Source organism: Triticum aestivum, chromosome 3A, assembly GCF_018294505.1.
Source record: "Triticum aestivum cultivar Chinese Spring chromosome 3A, IWGSC CS RefSeq v2.1, whole genome shotgun sequence".
Classification (NCBI taxonomy): domain Eukaryota; kingdom Viridiplantae; phylum Streptophyta; class Magnoliopsida; order Poales; family Poaceae; genus Triticum; species Triticum aestivum.
In genome coordinates this window covers 14,112,067-14,134,071 of record NC_057800.1, presented here as the reverse complement: position 1 = coordinate 14,134,071, position 22,005 = coordinate 14,112,067, and the positions used below count along the sequence as shown (strand labels likewise).

At 44.2% G+C, this 22,005-nt stretch overlaps 2 protein-coding genes across 2 annotated transcripts; both read right to left on the bottom strand.

The window, feature by feature from the left end:
* Window positions 1–13,214: 13,214 nt before the first annotated feature.
* LOC123057567 (uncharacterized) lies at window positions 13,215–13,949 on the bottom strand. The gene has a single exon (XM_044480512.1). The coding sequence runs from the start codon at window positions 13,839–13,841 to the stop codon at window positions 13,377–13,379; it is 465 nt and encodes a 154-aa protein (XP_044336447.1). The 5' UTR covers window positions 13,842–13,949; the 3' UTR covers window positions 13,215–13,376.
* Window positions 13,950–19,843: 5,894 nt separating this feature from the next.
* LOC123056614 (uncharacterized) lies at window positions 19,844–20,308 on the bottom strand. Its single transcript, XM_044479954.1, has one exon. It carries the CDS (start codon window positions 20,306–20,308, stop codon window positions 19,844–19,846), a length of 465 nt encoding a protein of 154 aa, XP_044335889.1.
* Between the last annotated feature and the right edge of the window lie 1,697 nt (window positions 20,309–22,005).

Here is a 22,005-nt window from a genome sequence, read left to right as displayed (position 1 = left end):
ATCAACCACCCTTCAAAAAAGAAATTGTATGATCAAAGACTATGGTTTTTCCACAACGAATTTCTGACTTTATTTATAGAGAGTGAGATTGATTCATTTTCTCTTTATTGCCTTCTATTGGAAGGAACGCAGCTGACCAGGCATGCTGAATACACCAACTTTTTTGCATTGAACTGAATTATAAATAGTCAGCGAAGGAAACATGCGCAGATGATCATAATCATCGCATATGTCACCAACGTATAGTGCCGATCCATCCCAGCACCTTGGGTCGAACTACTCTATCATTTTCCCGTCGTAGTGTATTAGTCTCTTCGTATTTTATGCCAAATTTTAAACATAAATCTAACTAACAAAATGTTAATACATGTCACCAAAAAATATATTGTTGGATTCGTTTTTTAACATAGTTTTCTACAATAATAATTTTGCTATGCATAACTTATATTCTATTAATTAAAATCATGATTAAAATATGACCCTAAATATGGTTGAGACTAACAAACCGGGATGGATGTACAATAGTACCTCGAATTCAATTAGATCATAGTTCCACCCGCAAAAAAAAAAATAGATCATAGTTCATGCAAGTATCCTACTAGTACAGTAGTACCTCGAATTTAATTAAATCATAATTCAACCAAGTATCCTACTAGAAAAGGCTAATTAGTTCATTCATCCATGTGCATTGGTCTCTCTATAACAAAAGATTGCAAGAAGTTTTGTTGCCCTATGCAAAATCAAAAACATTTTACATTTTGATACAGAGGGAGAGAGTATAATGCTACCTCGAGGCTCTTTTCTAGGTTATTTAATTGATCCATCCACGAATTAGTCCTAGGCCCAGAAAGAGCTCCAGGAAAGTCTACGGGCAAGCAGAGACGTCCATATCGACCAGCTGCTATCAATCGAATCATCCATTTGCAACTCTCATATCCACTTGAACACCTCTGACGATGATCGATCACATGGTGTGAGTAAGTGCTGTTAGGAATTAATTAATTAGGTTAATTAACTATTAATCACTGCTATGACGGTGCCACTTTTGGCAACTGCCTCCTTTTGTAACCGCCTTGTAAACTGGGTATAAATACCCCAATCTTCAATCAATAGAATAACTGTTCAATCCATAAACTGGGTATAAATACCCCAATCTTCAATCAATAAAATAACTGTTCAATCCATTCGTTCCTCTTTCTTTTTCTTCTTTACACGTTATCAGCACTTTGCCCTAACCTGGAGCGAGCGATTAGGCCACCCACATCAATCCGTCACCGGCGACGTCCTTGATGCCCGAGAGGCAGCAAGGTTTCTCCGACACGACCGGATGCCCAGCGTTCCTTGACGCATCTCGTTGTCCCCGGCGGCAGCCCACGCCCTCCGGCGCGTGGTGCGAGCACGCCTCACCCTGCAGAGCGGCACGGCGGCGCGGGTCTCCAGACGGCGCGTGGTCGCGTGGCCTCGACCTCCCGCATCAGCCCGAGGCGTTCGCGGCACAGGCGCAGGCGCTGCGAGTCTCTCGATCAGGGAAGAAACCAGATGCAAAGAGAAAGAAAGCACAAAATTCAGAGAAAGGTCAAGAACAGCAGAACGGCAAGGGGATCAGAAGAAAACATACAAGATCCCTGTGACACATCTCGTACAAAACGACAATAATGCAAAGACCAACTCTGCATCATACATCAATCAGGTGATTCAATTCCGATTTCGTTATACTAACCTCTAGTGCATCGTTTTTAATGTCGTCCAAAGCAAACTTCGGCAGCAACCCATGGCCCGGTCGATGTTTACCTCGGCTAGGCTCCTCGCGGAGCGGCGACATCCTTCGGCCCGGCTGCTCCCAGCGTTGCACCCCGAGGCGGCCGTGGACCACGGCCCCGGCGTGGCGGAGGATGCACTCTGGGCCTGCATCTTTTTCGATGAGGCGGCCAGGCGCGTAACGCACAGCGGCGGCAGCGGCCAACGGCCGGTGCCCGGCATGGCAACGCCCGGCAGCAAACACGGTGTCTCGCGGCTCCGCGGCGGCGGCCATCGGCCGGCGTGCGGCAGCGCGGTCCTCAGCCCGGGCAGAGGCAGCCCACGAGGCGCAAAACGCGGCGGCGCAACCATCGGTCTGCCCGCACTGCACAGCGGCAGCAGTTACCATGGCCACGACGCTCGCATGGGATAAGAAATTGGGGATCTTATCTTCTTTGGAATTTATTCAATTCAACCATGTACTTAGAGATAATCATATCTTGCCCCTGCAGTTTCAGATCCAGTAAGACTTAACTGGGATTTACTAAACCGCATGTTTTAGTACCCAGATTTCTGAAATTGTCATTCAGTCTCTAACACTTGCGGTTGCAGTTTTAAGTCTACAGACTTTGTTTGGTCTGCATTTTAATCTATGTACTTGCTGTAAAGCATATTAAAAAAGTTGTAATGTGTTCAATCTTCTTGCCTCATGCAATCTCTATAACACGTAACTATGTACAACAACTCTATTTTGGCAATTGAAATATATTTTTCTTGCAAATGTTGATGTAAACTCATACTACAAAATTATAGTATGAGACTATCTTCAAATTTTATTTGTGAACCACAAGGTATTGGTGACATCTACTGCATCATTTGCAGATTATCCATCACTATTATGAGGTCTACATCTTGTCACTTTAACAAGATGACTACCTTCAAAGTGCTATTCCAAATATTAATATTAGATGTGACTACCTCAAGATATCATAAGGTAATACTGGCATTTACTGCAAATTTTGCAGACTATCCACTATTACTGTAAGGTCTACATCGTATCACTTTGATAGATGATTACCTTCAAAGTGATTTCATATATTTAGCATAACATAAGGTAATAGAATTATGAACATCTACTGACAAAAGTCAGACTATGTTTTCTATTACTGCGAGATCTACACCACATTCGGTGACTATCTTCAAAGTGTTATCCTATATAAATTGAGGTCTACACATATGAGTATATAGCATCAGCTATCATAAAAATTTGCTCCTCTGAAGCAATTGTTGTTGTTCACTAAAAAGAAGATATTTACTCTCATAGTAAAAGGTATCCATGCATGAACACTACATGTTGAAATAACATATATTTTTCATGAATATTAGTTAATTAAGCCTCACTTTGCTTGAAAAAGTCATAGAATATTACTCAAGTATTGTCATATCCTGGTAATTACCTTCTATTACATAAGTAAAATACATGGCAATGGAGCGTATGTCACTATTTATAATTATGGTGTCGTCCATCCATCAAGATGGATCCCATAATTTATGGTACCGATTGAGTGTCTCAACATTTTCGCAATGTCCACATCACATTGTGGTTATACTTTTATAGTGACTAAACTAATGTTAAACATGCAACGTCTATGTTTCTGGCGGTGACTCTAAAGTTGCAACGCTCATATGCATTTTATGTGTCACCAACTTCACTTAGTTCTCAAACTAAGTACATAATGGATGAATATTTATTCATCTCGAATGTTTCACTTAAGAGAAACATGCTGCCATGAGCACATCGCGAATGATCACCCATTCGTTTTTCAAGACCTCAAGTCTATCGCAGCTCACAATTCTGTCATTTAATCAACTTCAAGTTGAGATCCCATGATCAAATATTTTCATATGTAATCCGGTTGAAAACCCCTTAATACCCTTTACATCCTCATATGATGGTATTATCATTTTCCATGATGGAGAAACATGGAATTTCTTAAAATCATCAGATTCACCCAACGGGTTCTAACCCATTATTTGTAATTCTTGCTAATATGAGGACTTCAAAGAGAACCGAAGACGGAATTACCTCTTAATAGGGAATAAATCGTTTTCAAACGATCACAAAGACAACTCTCAAGTTTGTCAAATGTGTGGTTATACAAACATCGCACCTATGATTACCAAACCCTCAAAGCTATGGTCAAACCACACTGCAAATTTATTGAAAAGGAAAATAAGTTCATTGGATTGTTCTCAAATCTTCATCAGAAGGAGAGAAAATCTAGTGCAATAAAAGGATGGTAAATTCCTTTGCAATGATGATATGTTTGTGTAATGAAATTTTCAATAATACTGGAGACCTCATGTAATCTCTTAATTATCCCAAAATTTTATTAGCCTATACTTGTTGTACTACAAGTAGTGCGATGTTCAATATCATATTTCTCGGACATGATATTCGATAAATTTTGAATGTATGAATCAAGTAATACTCAATATTGTTGCGTACACAGTAATTTTCTAGGTCTTAATATATTAAATATTTGGCTTGGTAGCCTTAACCATCCTGGTTTGGGGATGATTAGAAAATTATTGACAATTCTGTTGGTCACACTTATCAAGTTACAATTTTTCCCAAATCATCAGATTTTATGTGCACCGCATGTGCCATAGGGAAAATAAGTTTTAAGGCACTCTCACCTTAAAATTCTAAGCAAGACACTTATTCTTCCTTGAACACATTCAAAAGATATGTCTGGATTGCTTAACCATTATCTGGGGTAATTTAGATACTTCATGATACACATTCATAAAATGTTTTTAAGTGTGTCTCTTATCACACACAAGCATGCATGATCTTACTAAATAAATTACTCAACTTATCAAAGTAGGAGCAAATTCTCCTGAAAACATGATCTATAAACCCATTCGAATGAACAGTGTTGTTGAACTAATTCAATGAGAATTTTTTTGTATTAGGTACTTTATGTGCATACCCAGAATGGTTTAGCTAAATTTCTTATCAAAGAGAGTTAAATGAATTACATGACCACTTTTAAAGAATTGTAAATTTACCAGCCTCTTGCTGGACACATACGGCCTTACACACCGTAAGTATGATCTAACTCATACCAACTGCATATCATACTACTTTCCCCTTGTAGTAACTACGTGGAAATCAACAAAGTATTTCCCATCTGCGATAATTCGGTTACATACCAATATCACCACTCCAGCGTACATCAATGGACACTCACAGAAAATTAGGGATCTTGTGAGGAATAACAATTTATCCGTCAATCAAAATTATTCATAGCCTGTATGCTGATTGCATCAGCAATAAGGATATTTTCCGGCATTAGGGGGAGATAAGTACCATAAAGAATGCCGAGAAATAAATTAGAAATGTTATTGACATTCAATCCTTATATCCACGTACTCAAAGAATCTAAACTAGAAGTTTAGAGAATCATATATTTGCAACACATTGCAAATTTGCCACATACATTTACTGATGACAAGGTGTCACTAAATTCTATATTCCTGCAGTAAAGTGTCAGAAAGAGTGGAGGTACCTGATAAACCACTCTTCTCCCCAAATGAGAGCAAGGGAGGAGAAAATCTGACAAGACGAGATATAACTTCTCATATGCTTCCGCGGAAATAGAGGAAATCAAATCCTCAACCAGTAAATGTAATTCAACATCAAGTTGAAAGACACCTCACTGGATGCTCATCATCCAAAGCCCGGCATAAATGTGCACAAATGTTTTGGTGCCGGGACATCGAAACACCTTGACTCCATTTGTTGTAGGAAATCACAAGGAGTTAAAAAGGAACAAATATTTTATCCACAAACTTCAATGATTCCATCAGAATCATATAAACTAAAGACTACATTTGTCGACATATATTTCTTCTTAAATTACTAAACCTTTTGGGCCCTGAACCAAAATCCATGGTAGAGTGCCTCTTGCACTCATATTGGTTCACATAAAAGGAAGCAAGTAATGAAGAATAGCACTCGCTCTACAAATGAGTAGTATTTACCGCAGTAATACCTACTCCTCATAAGTATCTTCCACATGAAATACTAAAAACTTCTCATTCATAGACAAAGTCAATGAGGTGGTGAGAAAGTGAGGCTTGTAGCAAAAGGGTTCCCGTAGAGACCCGACATCGATTACGATGTAACATACCCTCTTGGTATGAGTGGAATTATGTTTCGATACTAAATATCATTGGCAATAAAATAATAAAATATCCATGCAGTTGATGGATGAAGTGGCTACATACTCATATGAGTCACTCATTTCGGAAATCTCTATTCAAGTCCCTGAAGGGCTTATACTTCCGAATCCAAAAGCAAATCGCAACAATTTTGTGTAAAACTTCATAAGTCACTCTATGACTTGAAATAGTCGGAAATCATATGGTACTACCGACTAAATGAGTTCCTTCTTCAAAAGGATTACTAGAATAATGATGATTATTTACATGTTTAATAAAGGAATCCAATTTGATTTCCTTTATCACCTCAGTGTATATTGATGACCTCATCATTAATATCTATACAAGACCTAAACATACACAAAATCATCTCAAGACGGAAAATTTGGATTGAACCAAATTTAGCTTAAGTTTACAACTTGAGCATTCTCTCAAGAACTATCAGTCTACATATATCCAATACATATATGAGAAGTTCAATGTGGATATACTGTACCAACAGTAAGTCATGTATGGTCATACTAATAGGATACAAATCCATTCATACCTAGGGGTGATAATTAAGTGATATCAACACCTGAATTTCTATCTTACTAATAACAAAGCACTCATATAATTGCAAACCATGTCAGGCCTGACATTATGCTTGATATCTTTGTTTAGAGTGCAACCCCCAACAAAGGTATATGGTCGATATAAGAATTATCAACTTATATCTCAAGCTCACAATAAATCGTTGGACAATTCCATCAAGAAAATCAAGATATGACCATGATATATGAAATGATATTGGCTCTTTATTTGATCCCAACAATGCCACATCAATAACTGAATTCATTGGAATAGTCTTCTTATGAAAGTCATCAAAATGGACTTTAACAGCTACTTCCACTTATCATTCTCACATAATTTCTTTATCTACAAGCATTGCAAAATATGCATGGCTCGGCAGAATGATAAACCACACTCAAAACCATGTGGTTGAGATTCATCAGAATAACATAACTTGATTTATCAAGATGCTACCACTTGTATTACTCAATACATACAGGTTATATGAAGAGCAATATCACAAAGCACATTGCTCGAGATCACTTGTCCTCATGAATTGTAGAAAAGTGATGAAACAATTTGCAAACAGAATATTGGAAAAACCGACATATTATTCATAATGTCATGATCATGTCAATGTAATTGATATGAGACATCCTCCAGATTTACAAAGTCCAGGGGGAGTAATCTCCCAAAGTATATCTGTTAACAACCATCAGATTACATATATTGTACTCTTTTTCCCTTCATGAGTTTTTCCCTAATGGTTTCTCATAAAAGGTTTTTAACGAGACAATATAGAAACAAGTGTTCATATATGTCATATCATTTTCTCCTTATATTTTTTTCCATTGGGTTTTAAAGGAGTTTTCAATGGCATATATAATCGCACTCTTTTCCCTTATGAGTTTTCTCTCAAAGTTTCTCATAACGGTTTTTAATGAGGCAATATCTTTTAAGATAATATGCAATACTTTCAAGTTTTCCCCATTGGGGTTTTTAAAGGAAAGTATACAAAGCATATTTATTGTTCTCTAAACTCACCAATGATTTTTCTCCTTCTACAAAGGTTTTTCTCATATGAGTTATCAAGAGACAATAATCATTATATGTTGCATCATTTTCTCCTTATTATTTTTCTCACTGAGTTTAAAGGAGTTTTAGCAACATATCTACACTATTCTTCTCATATTTTTCCCACAGGATTTTTGGAGGAGACTTCTAAGATGAAGATGATGAACGTTCAAGGCAAATACATACTAGGAGGAGACTATCAAGATGATGTATATTCACAAAGACAAGCATTGATTAGGGGGAGTGTTAGGAATTAATTAATTAGGTTAATTAACTATTAATCACTGCTATGTCGGTGCCACTTTTGGCAACTGTCTCCTTTTGTAACCGCCTTGTAAACTGGGTATAAATACCCCAATCTTCAATCAACAGAATAACTGTTCAATCCATTCGTTCCTCTCTCTCTTTTTCTTCTTTACAAGTGCGACGCGTTGTGTGAGTAATTCAGGCGCCATTTAGCCAGATGGTGTCCACCCAATGTTACCTATAGAAAAAAATTCACTACAGGCCCTATTACTTGCGCTGGCGTTAGCTTTAGTCCCTATAATTACAAATACCTAAAATACAGTCATCAAAGTTGCTCTAGAGGGTCATCTACGGTTCATTATATGGTTTGCTATACGTATTGGCTGACCTGGCCCGAGTCAACAGCCGCCAACTGTGCGCTGACTGCCACATGTGCTAGGTTGGCTTGAATACGCGCTCGCAAGGTTTTTTTTTTTTGCAAAGTTGCGTGCGTCACTCATCAACATCACCGTCAAGATCGACCCCACCGCCGAGATGCAAGGACAGGATGTCGTTGGCGTACACTACTTACAATTACAAGGAGCAGTCGCTGTGCAAGACGTACTAGACGGCGGCGGTGTGCACGAGACGGCGGCAGGGAGCACCCGTGGTAAGAAGCGGCAGCAGCAGCAACGGACGGCGGGCTCCAGGCTCCTCCGGCTGCTGCTTTCCAAGCTCCTCCACGGCAAGGCGGCCAACCAGAAGCCCGCCGCCCTGCAGTGCTCCGAGTCCTTCAAGAGGGTCGCGCCGTCGCTGTTGCCTTGCTCCAAGCATCTCGACGCCGTAAAGCTTAGGACCCACGCAGATGTCGTCGGCGACCAGAAGGAGACGGAGTATTCCGACTCCGAATACGACGACGAGAAGCAGCAGAGCCGTTTTGAAGCACTCCTGTCCACGGCCAGAGCAGGTTCTCCTGCGTGCAAGGCTCGCCCAAGAACGCAATGGCCATCGTCCGGGAGCTCCTGCTCCTCATGGAGATGGAGACAGCGTACACGCCTGCGCTGCGCACCCAGTTGTTCGCAAGTCTGAGGACCTCATCAATGACGCCAACGATCTTGCCGGCCACGACGGCGACGACGACTACTGCTATCGCACGAGCCCTAAGAACATCCACGAGGAAGACGGGACCACGGCCGCCGGAAGCCCCTCCACGAGCGCCGCCTACTGGGCGACGCACCGAGCTGAGCTGGCCAGGGCGTGTGAGCTAGTCTCCTCAGAGGTGCCGAGGTCGAGACTGGACGCCGCTAGCGTGCAGGCGGAGCGACGGGACATCAGCGCCGACATAGAGACCGCCTTGCTCGATGCTTTGGTGCTGGAGTTCGTCATGGATCTCGGTGGCTGCTAATCGATGGCGCCCAATCCGCCATTGTAGCGTGTAGGTGCAGGACAAAGAACAGAGCGGTGACCTCTGCCTTGCTCTGTTTTTGTTGAGTAGTTGCTCATAGGTCGGGACCTAGTACTCAGTGCCAAGTGGAGGCCTGTATCGCCCTCCCAAACGTCGGTTCCCTGCCCCATGCTACCACCTCGCTCGATGTCATGCGCCATGACCACCTTCCTGCCCCACGCCGCCGGCAGCGAGCACGAACGCTGCTACCTCCACATGTCGTTCCGCCGCCACACACAGCTTCGGCGAGCCCCACTCCTCCGCTCTTCCCAGCTCCCCACTCACCTCCGTCGCCTCCCCACAGTAGCGCTGCACGGTTTGGCTGTCGGAGGCGGTGACCCGAGCACTGCGTTGTAGCAAGGCAGAAGGAGGAAGAAAATCTTGATGTGGCATTGTCCAATGGCTTCTTGATGACACGCGGTTTTATAGGAGGTGACGTCGGCCTCGGGGCGCGTCGGACGGCGATCAGTTTGGCCGGGAGGCCGACGGACAGAGGTGACGAAGACGGCAAGGGCGTCGGCGTTATAGGTCGTCTTGCTCTAATTAAAACATCAGAGGAAGAAACGGGGACCCTGGCAAAGCTCTTTGACATGGTGGTGCACCATGGGATGATCTCCGGCCACGCTACGCAGGGCGACGTCCATGGCACGAGCTTGGCCACTGGACAGAAGGGGGGAAAGAGCATGTCAGTGGTCAACGCTGCCACTTTAAAATGCGGCGACACGTGTGTACTTGCCGGCGAGGGATCGGCCTCGCGCTGGAGAAGCGGAGGCTGGTGCGGCCCTGGTGGCTTTGGCGGTCATGGCCGAGGCGAGCGGGCGCCTCGAGCGGAGCTCGGCCAGGAGGAGGAGAGGGTGGAGGGGAAAAGGAGGAGGGGGAGGACGGTGCAGGTGGCGAGGCTCACCCGACCGGCGGCGGGAACCGCCGGGCGCGTCGTGAGGATCGCGTGCGAGCGTCTTTCGCGGGGACCGCTCGGGCTGCTGGGGCTGTGCGTTATGAGGACGAGACAGGGGTGGATCGGTCGGACCAGGGGGTGCGCTCGGTCCGACCAGGGGGTAGATCTTTTAATAACTGGCAACTTTGCAAAAAGACCCTTGCGTGCGCGCGTATTCAAGCCAACTTAGCACATGTGGCAGTCAGTGCACAGTTGGCGTCTGTTGACTCGGGCCAGCTCAGCGAATACGTATAGCAAACCATATAATGCCAGACACAGAAAATCAACCAGATTATGTCAAGATTCGTGCATATAGTACTGGACGGTGATGGATGCGTGTGGTCGAGATGGTCGACGCCCACACGTGTGGGCGTTAACATTTCCGAATAACTTTGATGACTGTATTTCGGGTATTTATAACCACAAGGACTAAAGCTAACGCCAAGGCAAGTTACATGCCCTGTAGTGAATTTTTCTCTTATATATACCACAAGTATGCGGTATATGTATAGACGGTTTAAGGGGAAAACTTCCATTCACGGGATTCCTGAAACACGGGAGAAATGACACTCAATAGATATGGGAATAGAAATTTTGATTTGCAGAGGAGATCCTCTGTAAATCCTATAACAAGGGAAGTGGCCTCAACTTCAATCACAAGTTCAACCTCAAGTTGAAGAAAGCCCAGCACACATGGAACATTGAAGTTGATGTCCATGACGTTGCTTCAAAAGCTGACTTCCACCAGAATATTCGCCACACACACCGTGGTGGCAGGAGAGATCACATACGCCATAGTGTTGTGCCGAGGCAACACGAACAGTTCCAGCTCACAGCACATGCGTCAATGAAGCTCTCCAAGAGGCATAGTTGTCTGTGGGCACATAAGTAAGTGATCATCATTGACATGGTGTGCAATCTTAAACTTTATGTCAAGGTAATTAATCGGGCATCTCATGTGCATAAGATATTAGCGGAATAGGATGGTAATGTTATCGTGCGGTGCACTTATTACTTGTTCAACAAACATGCCCTCAATATGTCCGAGAGTTCGCCACTGCAGTTGAGGAGATTGAGGATCATACCAACTGTCTACACGGCCTACGGTCTGGCGCACTGCATACCAGGGTTGACACATGCAAATTGTACCTATTGTCTCGAGGACTTGAGTTCTATCAGCAGTTTCACTAGATGACCAAGTGTGATGCTGCTACAACTTGCACTTGCACAAGTTTTTTTCCAATGAGTCAATCTAGCAACTGCCCACATTCACGGCCAACACACTCAAAGGTAAGCGCCCCCAATCGAGTTTCCGAAAAAAAAAATCTATAATACTAAATGCGTGCATGTTTTGATGTTGGCCTCTCCTTGTTGTTGCTCAACCATGGCCTCAAAAATATATTTGCTAAGATTTTAATTATGATCAGTAAAATGTAGATGTGATTTTTTTACAAACACGTGCATCTAATAACATGAAATGCTCCTCCTCTAGGATCCGCTGCTCTGGCAGCCTCACACACCACGAACCAAGAAATAAGTAAATATAATGGAAGAGGTACGTAGCAGTGAGAAATCCATTGTCCGCCAGTGCTTCTAGATTGGTGCGGGTGGACCCGATGCAATTTCATTTCCACCTTTGTTTCTAGAATACAAAATCTATACAAACAGGAATGCGAGATGGATCCCCGCGAGAGAGAAATATCCACCCATCCACGGTGTTGTCCCTCTCCCACATCCAGCTCTCTTTCGTGGAGAGACACACTAGATCCGCATGGACGATTACTCTGGCGCAGACCACGACGCCGAGCACTATCATTGACTCCTCCCCGGGATCTCTAGAACTCTCCGGTGAAGGAAAATTGACATGCACCGCCACCCCCAATCATATCCAGATAGTACGGAATTGTTCAAAAATTATAAGCCCTTTTCATCAATTTTCTATCTGTCATGTAAAATATACATAACCATCGTGGTTTGGGACATTTGTGGATTACGGTTTGTGGAATTTATTAAATGGTATGTGAAATTTATATTCGTGAAGATGATTTTGATTAAACTCATTTTGGTGATGTGTGCGACATATATGCACAATATATGTGAAACTCATTTGAGTGGTGTGTTGTTTGTGAAATTTGTGACTTGTGAATGCGTGATTCGGTGGAATCTGTGAAATTGATGAAAAATAACATAAAGTGATGCTTATGACATGTGGAATATGTGATTACAATTTGTGAAACTGAATGTGGTGGAATTTGTTTTGCAGTGTGTGAAAATGTTATGTCAATCTATGGAATTGGTTATTACAATTGGTGAAATTGGTATTTCAATCTATGAAATAGCTGAAATAACCTATTGCAATTTGTGAAGTTGGTATTTCAATCTATGAAATAGTTGAAATTACCAGTTTTGAAATCGTTTTTATTTTGGAATCTGTGAAATAATTTGAATTTGTGATCGTTCAAGCCGGACCTAACTTGGACATCCGGCTAAATTACCGCCAGCCCTCCTCATGCCGGCTCATAGCGCATTAGGTTTCCCATGAGTTGCACGTACAAGCAGAGTGACGCGGGTCTGGTTCGTCTTCTAAATTCTAATAGGTTATTGATCTTCAACCCCAAAATGACACAAGGCAATCTTTTTTTTTTGAAGGGTACACAAGGCAATCTTATGATGTAATGTAACTGGTGTCGTTATCACATTCCACAAAGCATTTGACTTCGGGTCCACTCTCTCGGTGGTGTTGTAAACTTCATGCTTCAGTTCTAGAGCCGGGCAATCGCGTCCTTTCTAAAAAAAATGTTGGGTCGTTGAAGCCAGCAATTTGACAAGTTGTCTCGTTGACTTTTTTTGCATAGTAATATGTATCTCATTCATATCAAAAAGGTCAAAGTATAAATCATGTAAGGCCGACATGACAAAACTGAAAAGATAGCAAAACATCTCTGAGCTTGATACCAATTTCTGTCATTTACCTCCGGCACCACCATAGCAGCCACCGAAGAAAAGATCGACGGATCACCTTCGCTCGTTGAAACTAGTGAAATAAGAAAAGAAAATACATATTACTCTGCGTTTATACTGCAGCTAAAACCAAAAGAATTACATATCTCCATTGCACTGTGTATCTAATTATCTACAGACACAGATAGCACACGCTACCGGCGAATGAATGATAGTCAATCAAGAAACAAGGTGCAAAACGGATCCCGCCGCCTGCCCAAGGAGGTGCAGCGCGAAGACGGCGGACACCGGCACGCCGGCGAGCACCAGCGCGGCAACAGCAGCCGCGACGCCGGGCCTGGTATCCATGGCCAGCAACTGCAGAGCGCCGGCGAGCGTGGACACATCAGAGACGTACGCCCGGTAGTAGCGCTTCTCCCAGGCCGCCCACCCCGGCGGCGCCTCGTAGTTGGTCTCGGCCATCCGCGCCTCCCGGATCCTCCGCCGGAGCACCGCCATGCCCTCGTCCACCAGCGCGCCCCCGTAGTGGTCCCGCCGGAAGGCACCGCAGCACACCGTCGCCACCGCCCGCGGCCTCCTCGGTCGGAGCAGCGGACCGTGGCAGGGCGGCGACCCGTGCAGCTGGCGCCCAAGTCCCGGGGCTGCTGGCCGCATCGTCGACTGCAATGAGACGGCGGACGACATCGATTTCACCGAATCTGCTAACGAATAAGCCGAGCGTGTGATCTCCTGAGTCAAGAAGATATGGTAATAGCTAGCAGTGCACAACAAGGAAGCGATGGAAGGAGGGGCAGGAAGCGATGGAAGATGCAGCTTGAGTGGGTGTGCTTCTTATTCTTATAGGCACTGGCACCTGGGGTTCACGCGGTTGCATGGACGGCGGCTTCTTGCCGGTGATCTGACGTTGTTTATGTGGGTTGGATTCCAACTAACACCTGCTTGCGTGCCTGTTGGTCTCATCGATTAATTGATCAATCATCGCTGGGTTCAATGGTACGTAGCACAGTGCCAGTTGTGATTAATTAAACAACGGAATAGCTATGGTGAACGTTCGCCGCCACAGCCGTCGGACGGTGGCAGTTTTTTACAACTAAAACTCCCGCGATTTAAACAAACTGCCATGGCAGTTTTGCAATTTGCCATCTCCCACTGCAGAAACTGCCAGCCACGCCGTTCGCAAATGCCATCATGGTTGACGAAATTGTATATTTTGAGATGAGTTGAACCAGTAATGCATGCCTGGCCTTGGCGGCCGGTTTATTTATTATTAGAGAAAAAAGTGCAAGCAACAGGTTCTCTGGATGTTGGTATAGTATACAACATACTTCTCAATTTTTTATATGAAGCTCTGATCGACCATGTCTTTTTTGGATCGACGATGGTTCTTCATATTTGTTTTGTTATATATGTTGTTTTCTGTTGGAAGGAACGCCGCTGATCGACCCTTGAACATACACCAACTATTCAATGTTGATATCTAAATATTCTTCTTTTGGCCGACGAACAAAGAAAATAAACATGTGCGCATTGGTCATACGTCACAAACGTTTAGCGCCGGCCGAGCGCAGCACTTTGTTTTGTCATATTAATATTTTCTCCGCTCTTTATCATTGGACAAGGTATAATCACTCAAAATCATTACAGTTGAGGTTAGGATAACAGATTGGTGCCGCTTTTGAGATAACTCACAGCGAACCACTATTTCTTAGGCTAATCAAAGCAATGATGACCGTCTGAGCTTGTGAAAACAGCGAATCCGCCAGGTATGGCCCACCTGTTGGGCTGATGTGACAAAGACCAAACACAAATACTTTGACCAGCTGAGATGGCAAATAAGAGGTGTGTAATGACTAAATGTTTATCTTCTTCCAATTGGGCATTTTCTCAAGCAGCTTCCGGACGCGTGGCGGCAAGCCCGTGGGCGTTGCACGTGATCCTGCCCTCTAGCATGGTTTTTTTTTCTTTTGAGAAATCTCGCTGTCTTTATTGATACATGACAATGTTCATAGGTACGCGGCTTAGGTCATGAGGAGTGCCCAGCCAAACATGTCTACCTATATCTAGATTACAAGCAAACTTAGCGAGATTATGAGCCTCGAAATTAAAATTCCTCCGCTTAAACACAAAAGAGCAAGAAGTAAAACTATCCTTGCGATTCGTTATTTCATGTATAACAGCCGCATTGCGGTCAGCTGTCCCTTCATTGATGTCCTGCACCATACCTTGGCAATCCGATGCCACCCTGATATTCTGCCCATGGAGATCTTCAGCCAACGCTAAAGCCTCCCGACACGCGTATGTCTTCAAGATCATCAGGTCGCGTACGCCCCCATAGACCACCGCCGACGCGCCAAGATAGTTGCCGTTTGAGTCACGGCAGACTGCGGCAGCAACTCCCACTCGCCTGTTTTTTGATAGTGCCCCATCCACGTTTATCTTATTTGAGCCACGCGGAAGTGGAATCCAGCGCCGTTGTTGCTCCCTTGCCGCCTGAACTTGTACCCTAGGTTCACAAGCGATAGCTTGATGTAGCTCTTGAAGATAAGAGTCTACAAAGGAAACAGTCTGGTGTGGGTTTTGAAAAAGAGATTCATAAATCGCCTTGCGCCTTGCGTACCACACGGTCCATAATGTGACACTCATCCTCGAGAAGCTCGCATGGTCTAGTGCCTCATAAAGCTCAAAAAGCCAATTCTTCGCACTTGGCTCCGTACTCGCTGTCATCTTGGACACAATGTTTTCATCTGTTAATGCCTAAACACATCTCGACATCGTGCAAGACAGGAGCGCATGTCTCCAAGAATCTTGGCAGCCACATAGAGGGCAGGTACTTTGAGTTGCCATATTCCGTCTCTAAAGAACGTTCGTAGTTGGTATGGAATGACGTGCTAGACCCCACAGAAAAATTCTCATCTTTGATGGCACTTTCAGTTTCCATAGATTGCTCCATGCATCCTCTTCTCTGGAGTTAGACGATGCACCTCCTCTTCCTTCTAACCAAGCTTCTCTCTGTAACTTTGTTGTGACAAGTAATTTGTACGCCGAGCTTACCGTGAACTTACCCTTCCTGTCAGGATTCCAAGCCCAGAAGTCCTCAGTGTTGCGGGTGCACATCGGTATCTTCAAAATAGCCTCAGCATCAAACGGCGGAAAAACTGACCGTATTAGGGGTTCATTCCATGCCGCCGTAGCTGGGTGCAATAGGTCAGATACTCTCTCCGGCGGTGTCTGAACCAGCGACGTGATCGGCCTCGGTGTTGTTTCTTTGAGTATCCAATTGTCCTCCCAAATATTAGTGGATCGTCTGTTCCCAATCCTTCTGATAACTCCTTGCTGCAACACATCCCGGCCCTCAAGGATAGCCCGCCAGATCTGTGATGGCCGAGACCCTAGCTCCGCCTCAAGGATTGTAGAGCTTGGGAAATACGATGCCTTCAAAATGTTTGCACTTAAAGTTTTTGGATTCTGAAGGATTCTCCACGCTTTCCTAGCAAGTAGTGCTAGATTGAATAGTTCAAGATCTCTGAAGCCTAAACCTCCCAAGAATTTTGGCCTGGTCATTACATCCCATGATACCCATGCTGGTTTGCGTTCGCCTTGTTTGCAGCCCCACCAAAACTTCCTGATGATAGTTTTTATATGATCACAAAGGCCTCTTGGCAATTTGAAACAAGACATTGAAAATACCGGAATAGCTTGTGCTACAGATTTTATAAGCACCTCCTTTCCTCCTGCCGACAAGCACTTGCTCATCCAACCCTTCACCTTATTCCAAACCCGATCACTCAAATATTTGAAAGTCCCCTTTTTGGAGTGCCCCACATCAGATGGCATACCAGATATTTGTCATTAAGTGATTCATTGGGAACTTGCAAAAAACCCTTCACCGCATTTCGAACTATTTCTGAACATCCTCTACTGAAGAAGATCGATGACTTGTCCCTGTTAATTCTCTGTCCTGATGCCAAACAATATTTATCCAATAGATTTGAAACCGACTCCGCTCTGTTGATACTTGCCCTGAAAAACAGCAGGCTGTCATCCGCGAATAAAAGGTGGTTCACTGGCGGAGTCGATGGTTCCACCTTAATGCCGCTGAGCTGGGATGACTCGTTCTGAGATTTTAATAGGCACGAAAGGCCCTCTGCTGCCAACAAGAAAAGATACGGTGAAATCGGATCTCCCTGTCGAATACCACGGGTAGGCTTAAACACCTCTGACTTAACCCCATTAAACATCACTGAAAAAGATACTGAACTTATTATGCTCATGATAATCGTTACCCACTATGGAGCAAAACCCAGTTTCTCCATAATAGCACGCAGGTAAGTCCACTCCACCCTGTCATAAGCTTTCATCATATCTAGTTTTAACGCGCAATAGCTATTAGCTTTGGATCTGTTCCTCTTCATAAAGTGAAGGCATTCATAGGCTGAAATTATGTTATCCGTGATTAGCCTTCCAGGCACAAACGCAGATTGCTAGTCAAGCATGGGTACGATGGTGGTGGCACGGGAGAGCCTAGCGGCGGTGTTGTTGGGCTTGAGGTGGGCTTCTGGTCCTTATAGCCCTCGCAGGAGCAAGCGAACTTGCAGGAGTCGAACACCATGCGAAACTCTGGGATGGGCGCGGTGGCTGGGTTTGGTGCAGAAGCAGGCGTAGTCGACGAGGTACACGGGGCGCGGCCACGTCATCAAGTATAGAGTGGCCACGTCGGCCGAGAGAAATGCGACCAGGAAGACATGCACGAGCCAGAGGGCATGTAGCCTGGCGAGAAGCTCCAAGGGCTTGACGGGCACGTCTCCGTAGCCTTGCCGACGTGTATTTGACGAGGAGGGCCTGATGACCCACAAGTATAGAGGATCAATCATCGTCCTTTCAGTAAGTAAGAGTATCAAACCCAACGAGGAACAAAAAGAATTGATAGGCGGTTTTCAGCAAGGATTTCACTTCAAATGTTGTAAGATGGTTTTGATAGATAGTTTGATAGCAAGATAATTTATAACAAGGTAACAAGTAACAAGGTAGCAAGATACAGAAAGTGGCCCAATCCTTAATTGTGCTAAGGACAAGCTAGTGATATTTCTTATAGTGATTAAAACGCTCTTAAGGACACACGGGAATATCACCAAGTTACATTCACCATGATTCATTGACTTACATTCATTGCATTGATAAGTGTTATGTGGGTGGACCGGAGCTAAGATATTGTCCTAACTTGAACATATACCTACTTATAAGTATACTCTCTATGCAAGCATCGATAGCTACAAGAGGTAATTAAGATAAATCTAACGATAACATTAAAGAGTTGGATCCAAAACAACCCCTTGCGGAATAATTCACAAATCAGGGTTTAGGTTTCTATCACTCCCGCAAACCATGATCCACAAACTAATTTCACAATGCACTCCCCAAGGACCAAAGATGGCGAATGTCATGTAGTCGACATTTACATGACACCACTAGAGGAAGAACAACACAGCATAATATCAAAACATTGAACGATCATCAACTTCACATGAGTAACAAGACTTCTCTCATGTCCTCAAGAACTAATGGAACTACTCACACCTCATCATATTGATCATGATCGGTGGTTACAAATATATGATTACCAATCTGAAAATAATAGTCTTCCACCAATTGAACCAACAAGCATCAACTACAAGATGTAATCAACACTACTAGCACCCCTAGGTACCAATCTAAGGTTTGATACAAAGATTGATCACAAGAGATGAACTAGGATTTGGAGATGAGATGGTGCTGATGAAGATGTTGATGAAGATAATGATCCTCATGATGAATGGAGTGTTGGTGGTGAAGTTACCCCGGCAGAATCGCCATTAGTACTAGTGGCGTGAAATAGCTGAAATAACCTATTACAATTGGTGAAGTTGGTATTTCAATCTATGAAATAGTTGAAATTACCAGTTTTGAAATCGTTTTTATTTTGGAATCTGTGAAATAATTTGATTTTGTGATTGTTCAAGCCGGACCTAACTTGGACATCCGGCTAAATTACCGCCAGCCCTCCTCATGCCCGCTCATAGCGCATTAGGTTTCCCATGAGTTGCACGTACAAGCAGAGTGACGCGGGTCTGGTTCGTCTTCTAAATTCTAATAGGTTATTGATCTTCAACCCCAAAATGACACAAGGCAAACTTATGATGTAATGTAACTGGTGTCGTTATCACATTCCACAAAGCATTTGACTTCGGGTCCACTCTCTCGGTGGTGTTGTAAACTTCAGGCTTCAGTTCTAGAGCCGGGCAATCGCGTCCTTTCTAAAAAAAATGTTAGGTCGTTGAAGCCAGCAATTTGACAAGTTGTCTCATTGACTTTTTTTTTTCATAGTAATATGTGTCTCATTCATATCAAAAAGGTCAAAGTACAAATCACGTAAGGACCGACATGACAAAACTGAAAAGATAGCAAAACATCTCTAAGCTTGACACCAATTTCTGTCATTTACCTCCGACACCACCATAGCAGCCACCGAAGAAAAGATTGATGGATCACCTTCGCTCGTTGAAACCAGTGAAATAAGAAAAGAAAATACATATTACTCTGCGTTTATACTGCAGCTAAAACCAAAAGAATTACATATCTCCATTGCACTGTGTATCTAATTATCTACAGACACAGATAGCACACGCTGCCGGCGAATGAATGATAGTCAATCAAGAAACAAGGTGCAAAACGGATCCCGCCGCCTGCCCAAGGAGGTGCAGCGCGAAGATGGCGGACACCGGCACGCCGGCGAGCACCAGCGCGGCAACAGCAGCCGCGACGCCGGGCCTGGTATCTATGGCCAGCAACTGCAGAGCACCGGCGAGCGTGGACACATCAGAGACGTACGCCTGGTAGTAGCGCTTCTCCAAGGCCGCCCACCCCGACGGCGCCTCGTAGTTGGTCTCGGCCATCTGCGCCTCCCGGATCCTCCGTCGGAGCACCGCCATGCCCTCGTCCACCAGCGCGCCCCCGTAGTGGTCCCGCCGGAAGGCACCGCAGCACACCGTCGCCACCGCCCGCGGCCTCCTCGGTCGGAGCAGCGGACCGTGGCAGGGCGGCGACCTGTGCAGCTGGCGCCCAAGTCCCGGGGCTGCTGGCCGCATCGTCGACTGCAATAAGACGGCGGACGACATCGATTTCACCGAATCTGCTAACGAATAATCCGAGCGTGTGATCTCTTGATGCAAAATGGACGTATTAGGGCTCTGGTGTTGTCTTGTGCTTGAATCAAGCCCAATTAAGGGAAGGCATTGGAGGACGGTAGGATGAGGTCTGCCAGGTGTCTAGCTGACCATCGTCGTCGGCGTTGATGCGGTCGTGGTTGGTGATAACCCACAAGTGTAGGGAATCAGTTGTAGCCCTTCCGATAAATAAGTGTCAAACCCAATGAGGAGGCAAAGGTAGAATTAATACTCCCTCAAGTTCTATCGACCACCGATACAAATCTACGCACACTTAATGTTTTCTTTACCTAAAACAAGAAATAAAACTACTCTATAGGTGTAATAGAATAGGTTTGCAAGATAATAAAGAACATGGAAATAAAAGTAAAGTGTTGCTTTAATAAAGAACAATAAAGTAAATATAGCGAGTGTGGAAAAATGGTGGTTCATACGTCTCCTTTGTATCTACTTTTTCAAGTACTTTTGCCCTTATTTTGGACTGTAACTTGTATGATTTGAATGGAACTAACCCGGACTGACGTTGTTTTCAGCAGAATTACCATGGTGTTGTTTTATGTGCAGAAAACAAATATTCTCGGAATGAACTGAAACTCCACGGAACATCTTAGAAAAAACAATAAAAAATCCTCGCCAAAGATGAAGACCAGGGGGCCCACACCCTTCTCACGAGGGTGGGGGGCGCCCCCCCTAGGGCGCGCCCCTACCTCGTGGGCCCCCTGTTGCGTCTCCGACTCCAACTCCACCTCCATATATTGAGTTTCGATGAGAGAAAAATCAGAGAGAAGAAATCATCGCGTTTTACGATACGGAGCCGCCGCCAAGCCCTAAAACCTCTCGGGAGGGCTGATCTGGAGTCCGTTCGGGGCTCCGGAGAGGGGGATTCGTCGCCGTCGTCATCATCAACCATCCTCCATCACCAATTTCATGATGCTCACCGCCGTGCGTGAGTAATTCCATCATAGGCTTGCTGGACGGTAATGGGTTGGATGAGATTTATCATGTAATCGAGTTTGTTTTGTTAGGGTTTGATCCCTAATATCCATTATGTTCTGAGATTGATGTTGCTATGACTTTGCTATGCTTAATGCTTGTCACTAGGGCCCGAGTGCCATAATTTCAGATCTGAACCTATTATGTTTTCATGAATATATGTGAGTTCTTGATCCTATCTTGCAAGTCTATAGTCACCTACTATGTGTTATGATCCGGCAACCCCGAAGTGACAATAATCGGGACCACTCCTGGTGATGACCCTAGTTTGAGGAGTTCATGTATTCACTATGTGCTAATGCTTTATTCCGGTTCTCTATTAAGAGGAGGCCTTAATATCCCTTAGTTTCCAATAGGACCCCGCTACCACGGGAGGGTAGGACAAAAGATGTCATGCAAGTTCTTTTCCATAAGCACGTATGACTATTTACGGAATACATGTCTACATTACATTGATGAATTGGAGCTAGTTCTGTGTCACCCTATGTTATACTGTTACATGATGAACCGCATCCGGCATAATTATCCATCACTAATCCGGTGCCTACGAGTTTTCCATATACTGGTTCTCGCTTATTTACTTTCCCGCTGCTACTATTACAATCACTACAAAATACCAAAAACATTACTTTTGCTGTCTTTACTTTTGTTGCCAC